This window comes from Blastomyces dermatitidis (genome assembly GCF_000003525.1).
Source record: "Blastomyces dermatitidis ER-3 genomic scaffold supercont1.1, whole genome shotgun sequence".
In the NCBI taxonomy this organism is placed as follows: Eukaryota; Fungi; Ascomycota; class Eurotiomycetes; order Onygenales; family Ajellomycetaceae; genus Blastomyces; species Blastomyces dermatitidis.
Genome location: NW_025544774.1, coordinates 1,383,518 through 1,398,475, shown reverse-complemented (window position 1 = coordinate 1,398,475; position 14,958 = coordinate 1,383,518). Strand labels below are relative to the sequence as shown.

Here is a 14,958-nt window from a genome sequence, read left to right as displayed (position 1 = left end):
GCTATTCGTGGAGTCCGCTGGCAAAGCTTGTCTTGATCTTCAACCCCAACCCCTCCCCCGGACTTTGGTCCGTAGACTGCGGCTTGATGCCGTGAGGTTTGTTCGGCTTCGGCTGCGAATGCTTGAATTGGCTGGGGGAAGAAGAGGAGCTGAGCTGTATGACACGAAATATCTGGTTATCTCTCTGATCGTATCTCCTCGGGGTCATTTTTAGTTGTGGCGAGGGCGATTATGGTGTGTTGGATGATGTTGGTGGGTGTTTGATGACAAGTCGAGCCTGAAAAGTTGGATGGGAAGGTTTTGTCCGCACGCAGATATCTATTTTCTAGCAGCTCCTAGTAGACGAGAACTATACGGTAGGTTATAAAAGTGGGTTGAAGCAATATCCTGTTTCTGGCATTAAGTTAAAATGAAATAGAATCTTGGTTAATTGGGTTTTAAACAGTTCCAATTCGTATGGTGATGCGTGGTGCCATCCAAACAATCATAGAAACACCGCACAGTAGATATAGAGATGAAGAGAGAATTCTATGAGCAAAAGGAAGGGTTTCCTAGATACCCGAGTACCTTCAAACATACTATGTAGACATAATTGGAAAATAGGAAATACTCGGGAGCAAAGAAAGGTCTAAATGGTGTGATGTCAGACTTATTTCAAGCCAAAGACAATCCAACGAGTGACTGGTTTAAATTCCTTCAAAATTTAATTACAAGATATGTATATGAAAGAAATTTAACAAGAAAATGTGCTACTGTACGCGAATATACATATATATGTAAAGTGATATTCTGAGACAATTGACATTTTAACAGACCAGGGAAAAGAAATTAAAAACGAAACAAATTCTCTATCTCTCACCTCATCAGCTAATTAAATAGACAAGATATCCAACTCTTCTCTTCTTCTTCTCCCTTCACAACCGCCACCTCTCTCTCTCATCACCAAAGAAAAGCACAAATTAAAATTACTCCAAAAATTAAACAAAAAAATACATCGAAGCACAACTAACTACCCGCCGTCACACATTACATCCGCTTACAGAAGGTAAGCAGCGAATGCAAGGAGAGCGACAAGACCAGCACCGGCGTTGATAACGCCGCGGGAGGCGCCGCTGGGGTAAGAGGGGATTGGGCCGCCAGTTGGGAACACGCCGGATGGGCTGGGGTAGCCTTTAGTTGGGTACTCGACTGGTGGGACTGGGACGGAGGTCATGTAGCCGCCAGTTGGGAAGGGGGGAGTGCTGGGACCGGGGGTTGGGTATGGGCTGAGACTTTAATGTTAGTTACGTGGTCTCTTTTTTGTTCTTTCCTGCTCCTCAGGGGCAGGCGGAAAAGTAGAAAATAATAACGTACCAGTCAACGCACTCGGTGACAGTGGAGCTGTAGATTGGCTTGACGATGGTGATGGGACCGGTCATGGTCAAGGTGGTGGCCTGGAGAATGAATGTTAGTCAGGTTCCATGCAATTTGAAGCTCGATTGCGATGAAGGGGGGGCAGTGAGAAAATGTAGCTAGGCTGAATATCAGGGACGGAATTATTTACCTCGGTGACAGTATAGGTATGAGTGCCATAGGTGATGGTGGTTGGAGACGGGCAGAAGGTGATGTACTCGGTCACGACCTCAGTCTCGGTTGGGTATTCGCCAGTCGGGTAGGCCTCACTCTCGGTGGGATATCCAGATGGGGTCTCCTCAGGGGGATGGACTGGATATGCGGACGAGGGTTCAGCAGGCGGGGTGGGATACACGGTGACGGTGGGACGCACGGTGACGGTGGGAGGGGCTCCGGTTGGGTATGGGCTCTCGTCATCCTCGCATTCAGTCTCAGTTGGCTCAGGCTCCTGTGGGTACGCAGAGGAAGGATATCCAGAGGGAGCTTCGGTAGGTTCCTGAGGAGAAGCGGAGGAAGGATATCCAGAGGGAGCTTCAGTAGGCTCCTGAGGAGAAGCGGAGGAAGGATATCCAGGAGTCTCAGTTGGTTCCTCAGGGTAAGCGGACGAAGGAGTTGGGTATCCAGAGGGAGTCTCAGAGGGTTCCTCAGGATAAACAGATGAAGGAGATCCAGTTGGATAAGGAGTCACAGTTGGGTATGGGGTCTCCTCAGGCTCCTCTGGATAAGCCGAGGATGGGGACGCGGTTGGGCAAGGAGTCTCATCATCATCGCACTCGCTCTCGGTGGGATACGGGGTCTCCTCAGGCTCCTCAGGGTAAACAGATGAAGGAGATCCAGTTGGATAAGGAGTCACAGTTGGGTATGGGGTCTCCGAAGGCTCCTCTGGATAAGCAGAGGATGGGGACGCGGTTGGGCAAGGAGTCTCATCATCATCGCACTCGCTCTCGGTGGGATACGGGGTCTCCTCAGGCTCCTCAGGGTAAACAGAGGAAGGAGATCCAGTTGGATATGGGGTCACAGTTGGGTATGGGGTCTCCGAAGGCTCCTCTGGATAAGCCGAGGATGGGGACGCGGTTGGGCAAGGAGTCTCATCATCATCGCACTCGCTCTCGGTGGGATACGGGGTCTCCTCAGGCTCCTCTGGGTAAGCAGAGGAAGGAGATCCAGTTGGATATGGGGTCACAGTTGGGTATGGGGTCTCCTCAGGCTCCTCAGGGTAAACAGAGGAAGGAGATCCAGTTGGGTATGGGGTCTCCGAAGGCTCCTCTGGATAAGCCGAGGATGGGGACGCGGTTGGGCAAGCAGTCTCATCGTCATCGCACTCGCTCTCGGTGGGATACGGGGTCTCCTCAGGCTCCTCAGGGTGGACAGAGGAAGGAGATCCAGTTGGATATGGGGTCTCCTCAGGCTCCTCTGGATAAGCAGAGGTTGGCTCCGCAGTTGGATAAGGGGTCTCATCGTCCTCGCACTCGCTCTCGGTTGGATATGGGGTCTCCTCAGGCTCCTCAGGGTAAACAGAGGAAGGAGATCCAGTTGGATATGGGGTCTCCTCAGGCTCCTCTGGATAAGCAGAGGATGGGGACGCGGTTGGGCAAGGAGTCTCATCATCATCATCGCACTCGCTCTCGGTGGGATACGGGGTCTCCTCAGGCTCCTCTGGGTAAGCAGAGGAGGGAGTTGGATAAGGAGCGGGAGTCTTTGAGGGCTCCTCTGGATAAGCGGAGGAAGGATATCCAGTTGGGTATCCAGGGGGGGTCACCGAGGGTTCTTCCGGATAGGCAGAAGACGAGGGAGAAACAGAATATTCAGGAGGAGGATTAACTGGATATCGGTTATAGTAGTCTCCAGGTGGCTGCGGGACAGCGGCCGCCGCGCTGGCGATAAAGACCGCCCCAGAGGCGATGGATGCGAAACGCATTGTGTGTATTTCTACCTCGTAGAGAGAAAGGAGAGAAGAAAGGGCTGATGCAGCGCCAAATGAAGATAGTGAACAAGTAAAAAAATTAATTATATATCTCTGTTTGAAGGGAACTGGGGGGGTCGTTAAGAAGGAATTGAAGGTAGCACCGGAAACGAGAGGCAAAAACGAATGGACTCGGTTCACAAACCGGATGAAGAGAGCGTGGGACGGTGCAAGGAGGGAGAAGAAAAAGAAGAGATGTAAAAAAAGAGAAGAAGAAGAAGAGAAGAAGAAGAAGAGGGAGGAGAGAAAAAGAAGGACAGGAACCGGGTACAAGCAGGAGAGGACGCTGTATTGATGCGGTATTGACCGGTATTGATGGTTAGGCTGGAGGCTAGTTTTAGTGCTCGTTCTAGGGGCAGGATCCACAAAAGGGGGAACGGAGTGTTCTGTCACACATCGTACCAGCCGTATCAGTCGTTATCAGCCGTCCTGGTCGAAGAATATAATTAATATCTGTGCCACTGTCGCCAGGCGGGCGCATCCGCTGTCTCAGTCCAGCTATCCACCTATATCCACCCCGGGACCGGCTACCCTTCCATCAGGCTGGCCCCGGTACTGCAGCGTATAAAATTTACCAATCTCCCCACTAAAGCGACTAAAGGCGAGCTAGCTTCTATATGTCATAACCTAATTGCAGCGGGCAAGATGAGATTCGTTCGACGCACGCAGGCCAATCCCTGCTAGGCGTGGCGCTACTTCCAAGCTTCGACCACTCTGTACGCAGCGTATGTTACATGTGGCTGCAACCGAAGCACTCGGAAGGACGTCAAATTGGGGCTGGGCAAATTCCAGCCGCTGGAGAGCAGCAGTGAGTGTTCGCAGCTGCGTCAGACTCCGCGAAATCAAGGTGTTCCCAACTTCCCACGGAAGGGAATTTATCTCGGATATTTTGTCTGTGGCCCTTGCAGTTGCTGGCTAGTTGTACGACCCACGATTGACAACTGTAGATTAGTTAAAATAGCCGTTAGTCTTCCCACTCCCAGTTGGCAGTGACGTGGACATCAGAACTGAGAGTCAAATAATTCCCACTCTGTCCGGATTATGATGATTTTTGGGCCCCAGAGTTGTGAACCGCCGCAAATCAAGGGAACTGGGGCCATCAGCGGATGGGGTCGGGAGGAACCCAACTTTCTCTCCCTCTCCATCGCATCATTCATCTAACCATCCCATCCTTCTTTTTGAATAACTATTCGATTTCCTGGAAGAATAGTTATCTGTCTGAGGTCATAGTTGACATCATCCAGCACAGGTAACTGACTTCTCGTGGATAGCCCGGATGTTAAAACTTGAAATATCCTTCTTTCAAAAAACCTCAATTGAGAATCCAGAACTCATCTGGGAATCACTTCGTGGGTCCTTCATCATCGGTCATACTACTCCATATAGATAGTCGAAATCAGAACTCCAAAAACTATCTTGCTCAAAGCATATACGAAGAACAGCCATCCCCATGGTGGCATGAGAACCTTGTGATTCTGACCGTGTTCTGTGGCCCTGTTCCTGCATATTATTATGCAAGCCCATTAGTTAGTTAGCTAATTAGAAATACTCTTCTGCGCACAGCATGAGCGGTCCGTCCTGTCCATGGTGTAACTTACCGAAGCTTCGGCCAGATTCCCTCCAGCTCCCTCACTACTACTGGCTGCTTGCTACGAGGAATAATAATGCGTCAAGGGCGGTCCCACCCCTGGTGGCTCGTTTGAACACGAAATAATAATAGTGCCCCTGAAAAATTACAGCTAAGCGGAAATCTATGGAGGACTCTTGCTTGTTCTGGATTCCCTCGGCCTCGTTCTTGTTGTCTGTTTCAATTTTGGCGCCTTTTGGTGGTATTATTGAACAATGGAGGCTGAGTGGGTGGAGTTCTCATGTCGCCGGCGTCAGTCCGGTCGATATGACCAAGGAATAATAAAAGAGTCCCCGCCAGGGAAAACAACAATAATAATGGTCCAACGAGTTTGTTTGGGGGAAGATAAAATAGATCAACAAAAATCATCATAATGATTAATGAGGCCAAGGGACGTCAGAACCTTATCGCCTTCATCTTCATCATGTATGTCAATTTGTTCTCTTGTCGCTTTTTTTTAATCTGACGTCGTATTTATATATTAACTACCACCCAATCAATCTCGTCTCAACCACCGATGCCACGTGTCACGTGCATCGTTCTGCTCCTGACATTTTCAACAGCATCATATCATCATCATTGTTACGGATACGATACGGAGAATTGTGGAAGAACAACACGTTCTGCGTACCTCGTGTCTATCCTATCGTCCGCGATCTAAAGGGGCAAAAAAGGGAAAAGCCGAGGTTGCGATCATTGCTGTCTTCCTATTATTATTATTTTCTTCCATACGGCTCCATCGTTGCGAGAATCATTTCAGATGACTCTGTATTATTATTTACAAGGGGAACTGGCTCACTGCTACGGAGTACATAGTTATGGTAGTTATATTTTTTAGCCGCAACCTCCTAGACCTCTTTTTCTTCTCTACCTGGATAATACATAGTCATCAGGAAGGAATCTTGCACGTTGTTGCGCAGGAACGGCAGGGTAAATCATAAATACTAATCATGGGAAGATACGAGGCACTCCATCCATGTCTGTCTGCCTCAGCCCGCCTCCCTGCCCTCCCCTCCCCTCCGGGCGAAGAGAATCAGTCAATCAGTCCATCGCGAAGTTCGGGGGTTGCATTTACCTACAGAGTATTTTTAGTGCGCATGCGATTTTCCTCTAAGCGGTATTTTTAGAAGTTTCTGTTTTCAGCCCAGTGCTTTTTCGAGGTCTTGCGTGCGTGCGGGCATCGAGGTTATCATTATTATTACTCTGTATATATTCGACGGATGCCCGGTGAAATGGGCAGAAGAAATGATAGGCAGGCAAAGCAATAATGAAAAAGCAAACAACAAGAAGCAGAAGATATCTATGCAAAGAAAGTTTTTTTTTTTTTTTTTTTTTTTTTTTTTTTTTGATAAAAAGAAGAATATTTAGATAAGATATTTAGATACCGGGGGCGGAGAAACACCGAGGCTCAAATACGATGTCAGTGAGAAGATAGTTTGTTTAGTTACCTTTTCAAAGCGGTTAAGTTACATACTACGTAGCTTCTTTATCAAGACCACGTTCATTTCCCCAGAAATCCGGATGCCACCCCAGACATCAAAAGCCATAAAAAGGCCCTACCCGTGGGACCATCTGGCGAGGCACACTTTTAAGACGAACCATACATCTCGGTTCGGAGTACGAGCTGTCAAAAACTAATTTTAGCTTCTTTCGAAAAAAAAAAATCGTGTTTTTTGTCTCTCTCTTCTCCGCGCAGGCCCCGGGGCGCCGGGGGCAGGAGCAGGCAAGCAAGCCACCACTATATAAGGATGGGTGCTGGGTGCGGCTGGCAACGAACCAGTCGTCGTCTTATGGTCTTTTTGGCCTAGGCAGCTCTTAACCATGACAACTGTTTTGAAAAGAAACAAGGAACAAAAGAAAGAAAGAGAAGAATATTGGCTCTAAGAGATTCAGCTCTTCAAAAAACCTTTGTTCACATCAGCCAACTCCCCTTCTCTATCCTCTCATCTAGGAGCGAGGCAACAATTAGCGTATTTTTCTACCACCCCAATTATTGACTACTTATTGGCTGAAAGCCGCGAATTCAACTTGCCTATTGGCCATATCAAGGCAGTAAAGCACGACGCTAATTGTTGCCTCGCTCCCAGAGACGAGGGGATCTAATCATGACATAATAAATAATCAAATTAGCCTGTTATCCCATCATAAAAGTATTCAGCAGTGCTTCAAGGAGGAAAATAGTAGAAAAGAACACGCACAACCAGAACCACGATCTGGTTTGATATGTACAGTACATTCGTGTCTGAGAGCGAGCATAATTATAATCTTGTCCTCCAGTGAAGGGAAGTTTGAGCAATAGCAATATCAATATCGATAGATGGGAAGCTGGGCCAGCCTAACCCGTCCTAGATACACGTTGATGGAGTGTGTGACGTAGGGTGAAGTAGGGTGAAATGGCTAGAGATACATTATGTTTGCTCACAGATGAAGAGATATGAGATGCGAGTGCATCTGGTTTGAAAAATGGCTGTACAGTATATGTCACAGGTTGCGCCCGGCTGGTAGATAAAAGGAAAGAACGCCAGCAGGCAAGATGAAAGCATATGATAGAAATGGTATAGAGAAGATAGTGTCATTCATGAGGGTGCGATTCATTTTGTTGCCCATCTATTTCTAAGTAGACGAACTTCTCTCGAGGCCTTGCATTTTCGCAAAGGCCTATGATCGGAGAATAGCCGGTATCCAATTCTGAGGGGGTGAGGAGAAAGAGGCACAACACACCAATAACCTATTCCCGCAAATAAAAGCAATAATATCGATGAAGAGAAGTAAATGCTATGTAAGAGGTTAATGATAAATCATTCCACCGCTGTCAAGCGCGTACAGGGAACGACGAACACAACTTCCAATCAGAAGAGGTCAAACTGTTCTTGAAATTGGATGGTGAGTGGGGGCCCGGAACATGTCAGCATCGCCCGTAGAGCCTCAGCGGAGCCGCCGGGCAATACGAGAGCTGAAGCAGCCAATCAAGCCAACTCGTCATTTTGGATTTAGTTGTGCGAGGAGAATAAAATAACAAGAGGAAGAGGAAGAGGAAGAGGAAGAGGAAGAGAGGAAAGATGAGGAGAAGAGTCAAGCGCGGGGAGAAAAACGCCAAGAGATCGGATATGGATAAACTATTTCCCGCCAAACTCCCCAAAAGGGTAAATAAATAGCCAACAGCGGAATAGCCTAAATTAACCGCCCCTATCGGCCGACGACATCACGTGTCCCCGGATGTCGTCTGCTCGCCGGAGGTCAGCGTCGGGGGAGGGAGGACTCAACCACACACAATGACAACAACTTCTGCAGCGTTATTCTTCCATTGATCTTGCTCGTGCTGTAGCTGAGCTACTTACGCAGGGTCCAATTCCTCCAATTGTTGCCCGCTGCTGATCTGTCTTGGTTACAATGCCGCTCCATATCTATACCAGACGAGCTGCCGGCCTGCTTCCTCTCGCGGGAAGCTCCGCTGCAAGAGCTCAGTTCGCCCGCTCGAGTCATCCTGCCAGATTGCTCCCAATTTTTTGCCGTGGTGTTTCCTCTACTCATTCTGATGAACATCAAAAGGTTTGCGTCTCTATCATTTATCTACAATAGCTGCATTATTGCCAATGCCTTCCTTTCGGTGAGCATTTTGCTTATCACCCTGTATCTAGATCTTATCGGAGAACCTTAAAGAGGCGGACCCCACCGTCTACAACATCCTCCAGCAGGTATGGATATACAACTCCAGTATTGTGTAGCCTCTTCTTTTTTCTGAGATCTTCAATAGGAGAAAAACCGACAGAAGCATTTTATCAATTTGATCCCGTCAGAAAACTTCACGTCGCAAGCTGTTCTCGATGCCTTGGGAAGCGTCATGCAGAGTACGCCTCCTACCCTACCCTCCTTATAGATGATACAAAAATGAAAATCTAATTCCATCTTCGCAGATAAATATTCGGAAGGATATCCTGGTGCACGGTATTATGGTGGTAACCAATTTATTGATCAGGCTGAGAGATTGTGCCAGCAGCGGGCTCTGAAGGCGTTCGGTCTCAAGGAGGAGGAATGGGGGGTCAACGTGCAACGTGAGTCTTGTTTTCTTCGCACATACACACACACACACACACACACACATATTTCCCCGTCAAATCATAATCTAATGCGCTTCATATAGCACTCTCTGGTTCTCCTGCGAACCTGTACGCGTACTCCGCGCTGCTTAATGTCCACGATCGTATCATGGGTTTGGATCTTCCCCATGGAGGCCATCTTTCCCACGGGTATCAAACACCAACAAAGAAAATTTCCGCTATATCTAAATATTTCGAAACACTCCCGTACAGATTAGATGAATCCACTGGCCTCATCGACTATGACAAACTGGAAGACATGGCCCAGCTCTATCGACCAAAGCTCATCGTCGCTGGTACCTCCGCATACAGCAGGCTCATCGATTACCCGCGCATGCGCAAGATTTCTGATAGCGTCGGAGCCTACCTGCTCAGTGATATGGCCCATATTTCCGGATTAGTTGCTGCTGGAGTTGTACCCTCCCCATTTACACATTCTGACGTCGTTACAACCACCACACATAAATCCCTCCGAGGACCCCGTGGCGCTATGATTTTCTTCCGCAAGGGAGTCCGCCACACAGACGCCAAGGGCAACCCAGTCATGTATGACCTGGAAAACCCTATCAATGCATCTGTATTCCCTGGTCACCAGGGCGGACCCCACAACCACACCATTACCGCGCTCGCCGTTGCCTTGCAGCAGGCCACAACCGACGAATTCAAAACATACCAACAGACTGTGCTTGAGAACGCTAAGGCGTTGGCTGACAGGCTCGGAAAGCCCACCAACAGCGGCGGACTGGGCTACAACATCGTTTCCGGCGGCACAGACAACCATCTCGTGCTCGTAGATCTGAAGAACCGCGGCGTAGACGGCGCGCGCGTTGAGCGTGTGCTTGAGCTATGTGGCGTGGCAAGTAACAAGAACACCGTTCCCGGTGATAAATCTGCCATGAAACCCGGCGGTATCCGAATTGGGACGCCGGCGATGACATCGCGCGGCTTCGGCCCAGAGGACTTTGTCCGTGTGGCGGATATCGTCGATCGCGCTGTGACGATTACGCAGAAGCTCGATAAATCTGCCAAGGCGGATGCGGAGGCGAAGAAGAGGAAGAACCCTGCTAGCGTGAAGGCGTTCTTGGAGTATCTTGGTGAAGGCGAGGAGATCCCTGAGATTATGATGTTGAGACAGGAGGTTGAGGACTGGGTGGGCACGTTCAGTCTGCCGTGGGCGGATGAGGAGAGCTAAATTTAATTTTTTATGTACTCTGTGAATGTCCATGTATATATATGTGTGTGATATATATACATGTACCTTGATATATATGACTGTGCGTGCGTTTGTGTATGAAAAGGGGATGATATAACAGAGAAATGCCTCAACGCTTAACTCATCCCCCCTTCCCCCTGTTTTCGCATTCCGCCCCCCTCTCTTCTTCACCTTGCACCCCCTCCTGCTGGGTTTTGCTTCTTAACGATATGAATTTGTTTGATTCTCTATTAGCGGCGTTCTTAGCCATTTTTTAAAAGGTATGTCCTTTACTTCACAATTCCCCAAAATTCAATGCGCTATTTTCGCTACCCTCATGCACTCACACAATTTAACAAAAATTACCCATCATCACCCTCATCCACATTGGAATGGCAAAAGGTTATAAATGGAAATATACTGCTTAATCTTCGGGGTATAATTATAACTTCTTTCCCCTTTACGAGGGGGGTTATCAACTAATATATATGGTAGATATAAATGCCAAACTCCGCTTCCAAATAAACTCCGATTCTTCCGAGCAATATAAAATAAACCATCCGTTGACGGAGTATCCGATGTTGGATGGAATGTGTAATGTTGAAAAGAGCATGTAAGGGGGTTAAGCCTACCAGCAGTTGTAGTAGCACAACGCTTCCTGATATCTGGTTGAAATTATAGAGGCTACACCATATGTCACTTGCAAAGGGTCTGGCTTCCGTTCCAAATAAAATAATGACGTCCTTCTTCACCTTGGCCAGACTAAATAACTGGATTAGTCTTCATCCTATCCCATCATCCAGGAGCCTCAAGAAAGAAAACGAGGATAGAATAAATAAGAAAACACGAGACTTACAAAACGTAGTCCGCTCCTCATTCCTCTTCGAGACAACCACTTCATCCCCAACGCCAATGTACAACCCATCAGAACCCTTATCAATAAACCCATACCGCCCAAAGATAGGACTATATTTATTCCCCTGATCAACCCTGCGATCCCTCATCAATTTCTTAAGCATGGTCCCCGATTCGCCGCTGCCCGGCGCACCCGTGTCATAGTCGACATTAATACTTACGCACCGCGCACAGTTCGCCGTGAGGATGAACCTGATATCGTCCTTGACCATGACCTCCCCCCAAAAGTCCTCCTCGTACGCCTCCGGGGCGCCGGAGAGGACTATGTTTGGGCGGAATTTAGTCACGTCCATCGTCTCGCCCTCGGGGAGCCGGCTGGATACATCCCCGAATGAGGTCTCGGAGACCACCAGGTACGCCGCCATGTCTGCGAAGGTGATCCATTCGTCGTCGCCGGCATCGTCATTATTTTCCTTTGCTGAGGAGGGAGTGCCAGTGCCAGTGTCATTTCCGAAATTCGGCAGAGACTGGGTGATTCCTGTTAACCAGCCACCGGAGCCCCGATTGCTGGATGCAGATTGGGATTCGGCTGCTGCCCTCTTCTCCTTCACCTTCTTCGCTGCAGCGTTGGGCGGGATATCGCCCAGCACCGGCCTCCGGTTCCCGCCCAGATAAGCCAATACAACCTCGAACCCAAAACACTCAGAGAACCAGTCTGAATATTCCCGGCCCATGTCGTACGCCCGAGTCTTACTGTTATACATATCGACCTCCAGAAACCTCAGGCCCACAAGGTCCGTCGGCTCAAGCGGGATTTCCAGTTCCCTAACAACATCCCGATCCGGATGTCCGATCGGTGCCTGATATCTAACCAGGACCTTGCCTTCCTCTGCGACGACGCCTTCAGCAGACTTGCTCCCGGGGAATATGACGTCTGTGGTGAACAGGGCCATTTGCTGGATGTGGCAGACCTGCATGTTTTTCAGGCTTCTGTCGGGCTGGACTTTGAGCAGCATGAAATGGCGGTCGTAGGCGAGGCCATGGCGGGTGATGCGACACTGGGAGAGGGCGGTGGGACGGAGGGATTTTATGGGGTAGATGTAGAGCTGTTGGGAGGGTTAGATGTATTTATATGTATACATATACATATACATATATGTTGGTTTGTGGCAGTTATGTATAGGGATCGGGATAGTCGATAGTCTGCTTTTTTGATATATATACATAATGAATACTGGCTGCATCTGGGGTGCAGGAATATATTCAGGGATTGGCATTTTGTCACAAAATGTAGATGTAAATATTATCCCCTAATATTCCCCCCCCCCAGCAGAGTAGAACTAGAAACTTTTCTTTTTTTCCAAAAAGAATTGACATACCTGGGTTATCTTCATGCCCGCAATCTTATCAAAATCTGGCTCTGTATATCTTAAATCTCGAAAGTAGTTTCTTGAACAAAGGAAAGGGCTTCAACATGCCTTTCCAGAGCGGGGGCTAAATAATTGCTAAGTACTCCACGCCCTACCATCAACATAAATATTGATCCGTAGTTTGTTGGCACCAGGAACAGGAGAGCGGGGTAAAGCCTCCTCCTGTAGCGGGGAGATTTTGTGGATGGATGGATAGTATTCCACTTGTTGATTATTCTAATGTAATCCCATCCAGAACATGAGAGGATAGATGCAAGGGAGTCCCTTAGTTATATATATATATACTTATCATTAGAATAGCTGCATCCTTCACGCCCCGATCAACCCTTGAACAATCCCAACCGCCCTCAGATACCTATTCCGCTCCGCCTCGTCAACAACGCCTCTCTCCCGTTCCCCCTCACTCGAAGCCACAAGACGAAATATCAGCGCCCGCACTAGCATCTGCGATCGATATTTATCTACACCGACCAGCCTAACCAGTTCATCGCCAGCATCATACCATAACAGCCCGTCGGCAACGATGACCGCCTCCGCAAATTCCACAGGTCGGAAGTAGAGCGAGAAATCAATGATGCCAGGAACATGTTCCTCCTGTTCCTCATGTTCGTCTTCTTGGTCGTCCCCACGCTCATCATTTCTAGCCGAACATTTTCTCTCGTGATTCGTAAAAAGCACATTCCCAGCCAAGTCTCCATGGATAAGCTGCGACACGCCCATCTCGACGGGTTCGCGCAGGGATAAAAGTTGACGGAAAATATCTCGATAAGTCTCTCCCACAATACCAGTTTCACCAGCGCTATGGGCGCGGGCATCAATGTCAATATCATTACCAATATCGATATCAGCACTCTTTTCCCCCTCCTCCATTTCCCACGCTATCCGATCCCCCTTCGCCCACCTATCTTTCCGCTGGCGTATGAAAAGCAGGAAAGGCACCAGTTCGCCCAAACGCCCTTCCCTACCATATAACTCCCGCAGATCCTTATGTAAGGCTCTCGAAGCACGTAGTATCTCCTCCCACCGACCAGGACCCGGGTCTGGTGTGCCGGGGATAACCCGTGCCGCCGTCCAGGTGCCAGCAGCGACGAATCTCTGGGTTCCGATCGCGCTATCCTCTTCGCTATCATTGATAGTAGTAGAAGTACTAGGAGCAGCAGCAACAGCAGCAACAGGAGTAATAGTCGTAGTAGTGCTGGTGGTGATAGCTAACGGCTCCGCGACTTGATATTCCCGCCGCCTTTCCCCCAGCAATGCCCTCCTCCTCTGGAGGTTGTAGAGCTGATGCTGGACTGTAGCGGTGTGTTCTGCCTCTGCAGCGTCTTGTATGTGCTTTAGGACTACATTGGAGTTTGGCAGGAGGATGCTGTTTCCCTGGCCACTGGGGAGAGGTTGGGCGGTAGTACTACTCTGAATGGGGAGGTTGAAGGAACGGAGAACATGAGGAGGAACCGGAAGGGTGTTCATCGTGTTTGGTTATTCCCTGAGTCGGAGGGTGGGAGTGAGGAGAGAGAGCTTGCTTGCTCCCTGATACTTGAGAATGCTACATGTGCTGGAGGGGATAAATGGGCGGATATTTATAGAGTGTGATGATATAGAAGTACGGTGGTATGTATAAATAGTACATGTACATGTGCTCTCCCAAGGATCGGGGAACGTTTTGGGTATGGGTATGGCCGCCCGCAGCCGATTCTACAATTAATTCCCCTTCCTTAGGTATGTATGTACACGTACATGGATAAGACTTCAGTGCATAGAGCTCTACCTGTGCCAACCTCGATAAACTTTTTGGGGCTGGCTTGTCGAGATGGTGGAGTGCACATCCTGGTGGACCAAATTACATCATAAATCCGCGGGGGAGTGTATCTTTATCCTGCACGACAGGTGGACAGGTTTTCCATTAGCTAGCTGCCTGTAAGAATCAGGACATACATTATATAGGCTTTGCAAGGGATTTCAATGCTGCCTTCAATGCTGCCACCAGGTTCCGCCGGCCATAATAACGGATAGGGTCGAAACCGAGGCTGGCACGCAGTTGGATTGTTGAAAGGGCCTCAGCAGTCAGTCGGCATGCCAGCCAACTACCAATCATGTGCTTAATTGAATTATGGGATATCTGGATTGCTTTCAACCGATGTGAGGGATAGAAGGGAGTTCTGTTTTCCTTGCTGGCAAGTAATCTGTACGGCTGTGGAGGTTCAGGGGTTAGCCAGTTCCCTGTTTGAGAGTGATAACATATAGCTCATTGACCACTCAGATCTCATGAGACTGGAATTTTAGGAACGTACTTTATAATCGATCTAGAAAAGTAAACCTGAAGAAATAAACAGAAATAGGGACAAAAAGGTAAACGGGGAAGGGAAAATAATAATGAAGAGGAACAAAAAAAGAGAAGGAGATCG

The 14,958-nt window shown here is 48.5% G+C and overlaps 5 protein-coding genes across 5 annotated transcripts; 1 reads left to right on the top strand and 4 right to left on the bottom strand.

Annotated features, from left to right (window-relative positions):
- Position 1: 1 nt before the first annotated feature.
- On the bottom strand, positions 2-208 carry BDCG_00245 (uncharacterized protein; the record flags this gene model as incomplete). Its single annotated transcript, XM_045415764.1, has 1 exon — positions 2-208. The coding sequence occupies one exon, from the start codon at positions 206-208 to the stop codon at positions 2-4; it is 207 nt and encodes a 68-aa protein (XP_045271633.1).
- Positions 209-424: 216 nt separating this feature from the next.
- BDCG_00244 (uncharacterized protein) lies at positions 425-5,439 on the bottom strand. Its single transcript, XM_045415763.1, has 4 exons — positions 4,954-5,439; positions 1,544-4,855; positions 1,354-1,433; positions 425-1,265 (listed from the first exon to the last, which is right to left on the bottom strand). Exons 2-4 carry the CDS (start codon positions 3,308-3,310, stop codon positions 1,037-1,039), a joined length of 2,076 nt encoding a protein of 691 aa, XP_045271632.1. The 5' UTR covers positions 3,311-4,855; positions 4,954-5,439; the 3' UTR covers positions 425-1,036.
- Positions 5,440-8,011: 2,572 nt separating this feature from the next.
- Positions 8,012-14,912, top strand: BDCG_00242 (serine hydroxymethyltransferase, mitochondrial). Its single transcript, XM_045415762.1, has 6 exons — positions 8,012-8,531; positions 8,621-8,677; positions 8,737-8,830; positions 8,897-9,034; positions 9,124-12,777; positions 12,857-14,912. The coding sequence occupies exons 1-5, from the start codon at positions 8,373-8,375 to the stop codon at positions 10,269-10,271; spliced, it is 1,596 nt and encodes a 531-aa protein (XP_045271631.1). The 5' UTR covers positions 8,012-8,372; the 3' UTR covers positions 10,272-12,777; positions 12,857-14,912.
- Positions 10,775-12,529, bottom strand: BDCG_00241 (MOSC domain-containing protein). Its single transcript, XM_045415761.1, has 3 exons — positions 12,506-12,529; positions 11,128-12,232; positions 10,775-11,033 (listed from the first exon to the last, which is right to left on the bottom strand). Exons 1-3 carry the CDS (start codon positions 12,518-12,520, stop codon positions 11,020-11,022), a joined length of 1,134 nt encoding a protein of 377 aa, XP_045271630.1. The 5' UTR covers positions 12,521-12,529; the 3' UTR covers positions 10,775-11,019.
- Positions 12,866-14,023, bottom strand: BDCG_00240 (uncharacterized protein; the record flags this gene model as incomplete). Its single annotated transcript, XM_045415760.1, has 1 exon — positions 12,866-14,023. The coding sequence occupies one exon, from the start codon at positions 14,021-14,023 to the stop codon at positions 12,866-12,868; it is 1,158 nt and encodes a 385-aa protein (XP_045271629.1).
- Positions 14,913-14,958: the final 46 nt, after the last annotated feature.

What these genes read in the sequence shown, in the direction of transcription:
- BDCG_00242 (XM_045415762.1), top strand. Translation starts at nt 8,373, where the DNA reads ATGCCGCTCCATATCTATACCAGACGAGCTGCCGGCCTGCTTCCTCTC. An exon ending in ATTCTGATGAACATCAAAAG is followed by an intron (nt 8,532 to 8,620) that starts GTTTGCGTCTCT and finishes CCCTGTATCTAG; the next exon opens with ATCTTATCGGAGAACCTTAA. An exon ending in CTTGGGAAGCGTCATGCAGA is followed by an intron (nt 8,831 to 8,896) that starts GTACGCCTCCTA and finishes CCATCTTCGCAG; the next exon opens with ATAAATATTCGGAAGGATAT.
- BDCG_00244 (XM_045415763.1), bottom strand. Translation starts at nt 3,310, where the DNA reads ATGCGTTTCGCATCCATCGCCTCTGGGGCGGTCTTTATCGCCAGCGCG. An exon ending in ATACCTATACTGTCACCGAG is followed by an intron (nt 1,434 to 1,543) that starts GTAAATAATTCC and finishes TTCATTCTCCAG; the next exon opens with GCCACCACCTTGACCATGAC. An exon ending in GTCACCGAGTGCGTTGACTG is followed by an intron (nt 1,266 to 1,353) that starts GTACGTTATTAT and finishes TTAAAGTCTCAG; the next exon opens with CCCATACCCAACCCCCGGTC.